This window comes from Hypomesus nipponensis, chromosome 27 (genome assembly GCF_054491055.1).
Source record: "Hypomesus nipponensis isolate SF chromosome 27, ASM5449105v1, whole genome shotgun sequence".
NCBI classification, from domain to species: domain Eukaryota; kingdom Metazoa; phylum Chordata; class Actinopteri; order Osmeriformes; family Osmeridae; genus Hypomesus; species Hypomesus nipponensis.
The window spans coordinates 3,032,017-3,040,942 of record NC_140387.1 but is presented as its reverse complement, the minus strand read 5'-3'; the positions used below and the strand labels follow the sequence as shown (position 1 = coordinate 3,040,942).

General features: G+C 53.7%; 1 protein-coding gene across 1 annotated transcript in view; it reads right to left on the bottom strand.

Moving 5' to 3' along the window:
• Nucleotides 1-2,685: 2,685 nt before the first annotated feature.
• The window catches only part of adamts6 (ADAM metallopeptidase with thrombospondin type 1 motif, 6), a 48,501-nt gene continuing 42,260 nt past the window's right edge, over nucleotides 2,686-8,926 (bottom strand). The window contains exons 23-24 of the mRNA XM_084694261.1: nucleotides 7,512-7,668; nucleotides 2,686-2,806 (exon numbers count right to left, since the gene is read on the bottom strand). Coding sequence (XP_084550387.1) covers nucleotides 2,697-2,806; nucleotides 7,512-7,668 — 267 coding nt within the window. The 3' untranslated portion in view covers nucleotides 2,686-2,696. The remainder of the gene's footprint in view (nucleotides 2,807-7,511; nucleotides 7,669-8,926) is intronic.

The window sequence follows — 8,926 nt, the reverse complement described above, 5'->3', positions numbered from 1 at the left end:
GGCCAATATTTCACTGCATTTCTTTTTACTAGGCTAAATTTCAGGTTGCATGCAGTGAAATAAATGTAAGACAAGTGACACAACGCAATAAATTAGCATATAATTTACAATTGGAGAAAAAAAATAAAGGAAATTAGTAACAGTGTACCAACATTAATACTGAATATAAAATATACGCGTTGACTAATCACATGACATCTGTCATTCCTCTCTTGAACGGTAGGTACAGGGTAAGCAATTTGACATTCAAACAACCAGGTTCACAGCGACAGGTACAAGTTGTGTTGGTGTGTTTGTGATACGTGGCTTTGTCTGAAGGTCCCACAGCCAGGAGATTAGTACCACAAGCCTCAGGAGGGACCTAGAAATCAATCGTGAAGCCCGGCACTTAAGTGTCAATAACAGTTCAAATGCTTCTCGACAGTTTCTCTACGTCCTCTCCAAACATCCCGGTTCAAGATTTCGACTGACAGTCGATGCAAACGGCTTATGTTCGTTACACTGTATTTGTCCTACTGAAGGTGGCTACGAAATGGTAGCAGCAGCAACAACAACGAAAGGGAGCATGGTCGTGTGGTTTAGCAGTTTGTCGGGGGGGCGTGTCCAGGCACCGTCCAAGCCCCGCCCCTCCCTGGTCCACAGCGTCACAGTCCATGTCTGTCAGGGAGGGGCCTTCGTTTCAGGGAGTCGCGCGTGTCACAATCCCTCTTTCACAGGGCCAGGATCAGCAGCCGTGCCACCCGGGTCGGGCTTTCTCCACCCTGCTCCACCACACCTTGCTGAACGCAACAGGCGACGTGGGGGCCCCAGATACCTACTGAACTCATCAATGCAAAATCCCAGTGTGAGGTAAGAAGATATCGTCAATCGGAAAAAAAAATGACATGGCCAGCATTAACCAAACAGAGACACGTTGTTGGTTTCATATTGCTAAGGTCCAACCAGTTGACAGTGGCTGGAGACTGGACTGGACCGGTTTTGAGAAGCACCCACTTGATAGCACCAGGAGCCTGGGAAAGCTCTTCAGTCACAGGAAGCAGGAAGCACATAGGAGGCTCACAAACATCCCTCATTCGGAATTGAAACACAAAAAAAGAAAAGAAAAAAAAAACAGCATTGAGTTGAGTGTGCTGTGTTGTTGACTGTTGGTTCTGTGTTCAGTGTCGAGTGGAAGAGAGGGATGAGGACGGAGAGAGGGAGAATAGGAAACGGAGGAGAGGGAGGGAGGGGGAGGGGCAGGAGGTAATACTGTCTGGAGTCTGGGTCTGCATGGTCTGGGAACATATTCACCCTGTGTGTATGTGTGTGTGTGTGTGTGTGTGTGTGTGCTCCTAGAAAACCACTTGGACTGGAGGACTTGGGCGTCTCATGCTACGCTTTCACAGATTCATCTGTATGATCTGCTACCGTTCATGACCCGAAATACATAGAATATTTATGCGTAGTAAAAAAAAAAATACAATCTCATCCAAGACGCAGGTCCTTCAAAACCTTTACTTCAATACCAAACAGTGGTACTGCCCGGCATGTCCAACTGGTGAAGCCCAGTGTTGCAGCAGTGAGCCTGGGCCCTGTGTCTGATGACCTGGGCCCTGTGTCTGATAGCCTAGGCTCGACGCTGGAGACTCTGGTCGGCTTCTCGAAGTTTAGAGAAGAAAACAGCCGACAGAAAAAGGACTCAGGAACACAAGCAGACCGATCCAAGCTTCTTCTTTTTTTTTGTGTGTGTGATGAAGTGAGAAGTGGACCACTTTGACCTCAGCTCTCATCCAGCAGGGATAGATAAACAACAACAAAAAACAAACAAACAAACAAACCTCCTTCCAACACAGCACATTGTATCAAATCTGAGACCTGGTCAGTCGGTTCCAAACAGGAAGCGCATCATCAGGACAGGAACTGTGACACCAACACGACCCCTCCTTGTAGGCTACAGTAGGCTAAATATATACCAATCTGACACAAAACGATAGAACAATATGTTGATTATGCCTTGTCTTGAGTTGTACAATAAATATACAGTACACGTATGGGACTGTCTGTACCTGGCAGGGGGGCTAGCCGAGGTCCGTCTGCCCCTGTAGCACCATCACAGTCTTAAAGCAAGAGCCCAACACAGACCGTTCCTCAGCCCTAATCATCCTCTCCTCCCCAGCCCCTCTCTCCCTCCATCCCTCTCTCCATCCCTTTCTCCATCCCTCGAGTCCATCCTCCGTGTGTGATGTGTCCAGCACTTTGGATTGAAGAAAGAAAAAAGAAAAAACACAACAAACGGATGACAGAAAAGGATAACAATAATATCAATAATTATTATTATAATAACAATAACATTACTAACAAATGATCCTCTAAGTTCCACTTCACAGAAGTGAACATAAAAAAACTGGTCTGTGTCAGCGTGCGGAGCTGAGCAGTGGTTTGGTTTTTCCAAGGTGACGGGGGGGGGGGGGGGGCCCAGGTGGTGGTGGTGGTGGTGGGGGGGGGGGGGGGGGGGGGGGTTAGGGGAGGGGGGGAACGGAGTGAATCCCTCCCTTTCATCTTCCGTCCTTCTGTCTGTCTCCTTCTCCACTGTGCCTTCCCAGGCCTCCCTCCCTCCCAGGCCTCCCTCCCAGGCCTCCCTCCCAGGCCTCCCTCCCAGGCCTCCCTCCCTCCCACCCTCCCAGGCCTCCCTCCCTCCGTCTCTCCATCATGGGGGGTCAGTGTCCTTGGCACGTCTTGCAACACATCTGTCTGAAATACGCACGGCTGCAGAACTTGAACTTCAGCACCAGCGGGCAGTAGGCCACCTTGTTTACGTCTTTGCATTCTGAGGAGAGAGAGAGAGAGAGAGAGAAAGAAAGAAAGAACACGCAGAGATACAAGTCAAACGGAGGATCACACAGCCGGGGGGGGGGGGGGGGGCCTGGAGATCGCACCGTCTAGATGTGTTTACGGCCTGGACGAACGCCTTCTCATACGAACGCAGAAACATTGTGAGACGCTCCAAGATTCTTCCGTCTAACAATAAGTACCCCGTTATAAATCTGCCTCGATGTGTAGCCGTGCGTTCCTGATGATGGATGGGAATACGGGATATGGGGGTCAGATGGCTGAGCGGTTAGGGAATCGGCCTACTAATCAGAAGGTGGACGGTTCGAATCCCAGCTGTGCCAAATGACATTGTGTCCTTGGGCAAAGCACTTCACCCTACTTGCCTCGGGGGGGAATGTCCCTGTACTTACTGTAAGTCACTCTGGATAAGAGCGTCTGCTAAATGACTCAATGTAAATACCTCTTGGCCCGTAGTAACGTGTGACTCGTCACGTTTACGTAAGGAGAGAAGGAGTCGTCTCCCTTCTCGGTGACGGACGCTGGCCGATGTGGCCGCCCTTTGCCGTCTTGTCAGAAGCAGCAGCTCATGTGGCTACGTTGTCTGAACAGTTAGTATCCTTCCCGAATTACTTTTCGAGAGGTCAGGTCAGGTCACGGAGAGAGAAAAGACAGAATCGGTCTCTCCGCCGTTCTGTAAATCCTCTCGTCGTTCTCCGTCCATTTTGGCTTTACACAACCATAGGCCTGTGGACGGTTGCTATCGTCAGAGAATGTCTGCTTCCTCCAAGCCCAGACCACAGACCACCACAGGAACCATCTGAGGACCCTCCAAAGCTCCACATCAACCACAACGCTAAACCAGGTAATACATCACTGTCATCGAGCTACATCGCTAGCCTGGCTAACAACTCAAACAGTCCTCTTCTTCCCCTTCAACCAATCAGACCTCCGCGCACTTCCCCCACCCTACCTGACCTCCGACCCTAACGCTGCCTTGTGGGGCATCCCTCGTGCCTCTGTACGGCCTCCCTAAAGTCAGGCTGGATCTCTCTGAGGTTATCTAGGTTTATCACGAGTTCAGACGCCCAGTCTGCGTCAGTACCCCTCAGATCGCAGTGGTAGGTCTGTCTCAAACAAACCAACCTAGGGGCTGCTGGAACAAATTCTCCCTTATTCCAAAACGTTCCGTCGAAGACTCCTAAGGTCATGGATGAGATAGAGTATGTCTTGTCTGAAGGGATATGTGATTCCAGGAGTCTTATTCATCGCGCTGATGAAAGCAAAGCTGGGCTCTGTCGGGAGCTCAGTTCATCGGCTTCCCTCAGCTTGTCACAGTGATTACCACGACAACACTCTGAGACAGGGACCACGACCAAGATAGAACCTGGCTTAGCTCACCACCTGGGCATCCTGCCATTCCTGCAGCACACACACACACACACTCATACACTCAATCGCTCACACAGACACAGGTCACAAACACACACATAGTCAGACACACACACTCACTGTCGTCCACAAGCCTCACCACAATCAGACCCTCTTCCCTGGTTCAGGTCCGGCCCTGGGAGAGTCAGATGAATGGAGACATTGCCTCACTGCTGTCTCTCTGGGGACAGTTAGCCTGGGGCTAATCCCCTCACTGCTGTCTCTATGGGGACAGTTAGCCTGGGGCTAATCCCCTCACTGCTGTCCCTCTGGGGACAGTTAGCCTGGGGCTAATCCCCTCACTGCTGTCCCTCTGGGGACAGTTAGCCTGGGGCTAATCCCCTCACTGCTGTCTCTCTGGGGACAGTTAGCCTGGGGCTAATCCCCTCACTGCTGTCCCTCTGGGGACAGTTAGCCTGGGGCTAATCCCCTCACTGCTGTCTCTATGGGGACAGTTAGCCTGGGGCTAATCCCCTCACTGCTGTCTCTCTGGGGACAGTTAGCCTGGGGCTAATCCCCTCACTGCTGTCCCTCTGGGGACAGTTAGCCTGGGGCTAATCCCCTCACTGCTGTCTCTATGGGGACAGTTAGCCTGGGGCTAATCCCCTCACTGCTGTCTCTCTGGGGACAGTTAGCCTGGGGCTAATCCCCTCACTGCTGTCTCTCTGGGGACAGTTAGCCTGGGGCTAATCCCCTCACTGCTGTCTCTATGGGGACAGTTAGCCTGGGGCTAATCCCCTCACTGCTGTCTCTCTGGGGACAGTTAGCCTGGGGCTAATCCCCTCACTGCTGTCTCTCTGGGGACAGTTAGCCTGGGGCTAATCCCCTCACTGCTGTCTCTCTGGGGACAGTTAGCCTGGGGCTAATCCCCTCACTGCTGTCCCTCTGGGGACAGTTAGCCTGGGGCTAATCCCCTCACTGCTGTCTCTCTGGGGACAGTTAGCCTGGGGCTAATCCCCTCACTGCTGTCTCTCTGGGGACAGTTAGCCTGGGGCTAATCCCCTCACTGCTGTCTCTCTGGGGACAGTTAGCCTGGGGCTAATCCCCTCACTGCTGTCTCTCTGGGGACAGTTAGCCTGGGGCTAATCCCCTCACTGCTGTCTCTCTGGGGACAGTTAGCCTGGGGCTAATCCCCTCACTGCTGTCTCTCTGGGGACAGTTAGCCTGGGGCTAATCCCCTCACTGCTGTCTCTCTGGGGACAGTTAGCCTGGGGCTAATCCCCTCACTGCTGTCTCTCTGGGGACAGTTAGCCTGGGGCTAATCCCCTCACTGCTGTCTCTATGGGGACAGTTAGCCTGGGGCTAATCCCCTCACTGCTGTCTCTCTGGGGACAGTTAGCCTGGGGCTAATCCCCTCACTGCTGTCTCTCTGGGGACAGTTAGCCTGGGGCTAATCCCCTCACTGCTGTCTCTCTGGGGACAGTTAGCCTGGGGCTAATCCCCTCACTGCTGTCTCTCTGGGGACAGTTAGCCTGGGGCTAATCCCCTCACTGCTGTCTCTCTGGGGACAGTTAGCCTGGGGCTAATCCCCTCACTGCTGTCTCTCTGGGGACAGTTAGCCTGGGGCTAATCCCCTCACTGCTGTCTCTATGGGGACAGTTAGCCTGGGGCTAATCCCCTCACTGCTGTCTCTCTGGGGACAGTTAGCCTGGGGCTAATCCCCTCACTGCTGTCTCTCTGGGGACAGTTAGCCTGGGGCTAATCCCCTCACTGCTGTCTCTCTGGGGACAGTTAGCCTGGGGCTAATCCCCTCACTGCTGTCTCTCTGGGGACAGTTAGCCTGGGGCTAATCCCCTCACTGCTGTCTCTCTGGGGACAGTTAGCCTGGGGCTAATCCCCTCACTGCTGTCTCTCTGGGGACAGTTAGCCTGGGGCTAATCCCCTCACTGCTGTCTCTCTGGGGACAGTTAGCCTGGGGCTAATCCCCTCACTGCTGTCTCTATGGGGACAGTTAGCCTGGGGCTAATCCCCTCACTGCTGTCTCTCTGGGGACAGTTAGCCTGGGGCTAATCCCCTCACTGCTGTCTCTATGGGGACAGTTAGCCTGGGGCTAATCCCCTCACTGCTGTCCCTCTGGGGACAGTTAGCCTGGGGCTAATCCCCTCACTGCTGTCTCTATGGGGACAGTTAGCCTGGGGCTAATCCCCTCACTGCTGTCTCTATGGGGACAGTTAGCCTGGGGCTAATCCCCTCACTGCTGTCTCTATGGGGACAGTTAGCCTGGGGCTAATCCCCTCACTGCTGTCTCTCTGGGGACAGTTAGCCTGGGGCTAATCCCCTCACTGCTGTCCCTCTGGGGACAGTTAGCCTGGGGCTAATCCTCTCACTGCTGTCTCTATGGGGACAGTTAGCCTGGGGCTAATCCCCTCACTGCTGTCTCTATGGGGACAGTTAGCCTGGGGCTAATCCCCTCACTGCTGTCTCTCTGGGGACAGTTAGCCTGGGGCTAATCCCCTCACTGCTGTCCCTCTGGGGACAGTTAGCCTGGGGCTAATCCCCTCACTGCTGTCTCTCTGGGGACAGTTAGCCTGGGGCTAATCCCCTCACTGCTGTCCCTCTGGGGACAGTTAGCCTGGGGCTAATCCCCTCCGCTAATCCGAGGCAGCCCCGACACGCCGCTCGAGTTTTCCATCTGGCCTAATCGGAGGGGCCCTCTTCTCCGAGCATCTGAATAGCCATCCATCATGTGTAAGTGTATATGGAAGGGTCCAGACTCTTGGACTTTTGACCAAGAGCCAGAGGGGCCTCGCTGAGAAGACGAACGCAGCTGGCTCTCTCGGAGCGAGCGTGTCATCCCAGCGTGTTTAGGTCATGGTAAAGGAACTGGGAGTGAGATGCGGAGCGTTTATTACCTTTTTTCAATGGAGTCCTTGTGCGAAGGCTTCGGTAGGCTTCAGTATTTACACGGCCTAGCATCTGTTATTGAGATCCCTGATGAGTTTGTCCCTGTCTGTTTATTGTATCACTCGGAGTCAAGGCGTTCCTTCTGACATGTGACTGTGAATTATAATCCTCCGCCTGTCAAACACACCTGAGGGCTGCTGTGCTGTGATTAGGCCTTATTAGAACGTGATGGCAGGCGAAGGGAAGCAAGCGTGTGTGTGATGTGTGTGATGTGTGTGTCTGATGTGTGTGTGTGTGGGAGGTGTGTGTCTGATGTGTGTGTGTGTGGGAGGTGTGTGTCTGATGTGTGTGTGTGTGAGGTGTGTGTCTGATGTGTGTGTCTGATGTGTGTGTGTGTGGGAGGTGTGTGTGTGTGTGTGCACACTGACCGTCTCCGTTGATGATGGGCGTGGCGTCACACCTGCTCTCACACTGCTGCATGGTGGAGAGCCTGAGGGCTTCGGAGCACTCGCTGGACTGCTGCCCCGTGTAGGACACACACTGCACCAGCCTCATCTGCTGGCCCAGGCCGCACTGCGCCGAGCACTGCACGCACACACACACACATTACATTACATTGAGTCATTTAGCAGACGTTCTTATCCAGAGCGACTTACAGTAAGTACAGGGACATTCCCCCCCGAGGCAAGTAGGGTGAAGTGCCTTGCCCAAAGACACAACGTCATTTGGCTCGGCCAGAGAATCGACCTTCAGATTACTAGCCCGATTCCCTAAACCGCTCAGCCACCTGACTACCTACACACACACACACACACACACACACTGGGGTCAACACTGAGAAGCAGTACAGCTACGTACTCATAAGAATGCACTCTCACCTGGACACACACTCACACGCCCCCCCCCCCCCCCCCCCCCCCCGTTCTTGGTGTCACTCCTTTCTCGTGAAGGTGATGGCTGGAAGCTGCTGTTCTTGTGTCCTGGTGTCCAAGCTGCACCCTAATCCTGATGGGAGCTCAGCCGTTGGGACTAATCACACCATGCAGAACACTGCCTGATCCAATCAGCTGATCATGGGAGACCACACCAGCACAGCAGCTTCCTCACATCTTCTCCCCTCATCTCCTCCTCCCCTTATCTCCTCCTCCCCTTATCTCCTCCTCCCCTCATCTCCTCCCCCCCTCATCTCCTCCTCCCCTCATCTCCTCCTCCCCTCATCTCCTCCTCCCCTCATCTCCTCCTCCCCTCATCTCCTCCCCGCCTCATCTCCTCCTCATCTCCTCTTCCCCTCATCTCCTCCTCATCTCCTCCTCCCCTCATCTCCTCCTCATCTCCTCCTCCCCTCATCTCCTCCTCATCTCCTCCCCCCTCATCTCCTCCCCCCCTCATCTCCTCCCCCTCTCATCTCCTCCTCATCTCCTCCTCATCTCCTCTTTCCTGCCATACTCCCCTCACCCCCTCCTCCCTCGCCTGTCATTAAACGGGCTGTGTTTTCAACCCTGCTGAGTGATCTGGGAGACGGAGGGAGCTGGCAGGCCCACATTCAGACGTCCATTCAGAATTACCGGGTCAAGTGTTGCTAGGCGAGGAGGCAGATCTGTAGCTTTACTGTGTGTGTGTACAAGCATGTCTGTGTGCACGCACGTTGACCCCAGTTTAACCCGAGGAATGTAATTGTAATTCTTTAATGCCAGTCTGACTGCTATCAGCTGGTCTACATTAGAGAAGAGTGGCTTGGTGGAAACAGGCAGTAAACTGCATCAGACCGGCCCACAACACCTCCTCTGTCCTCATCCTGCTCCTCACCCTGCCCCTCATCCTGCCCCTCACCCTGCCCCTCATC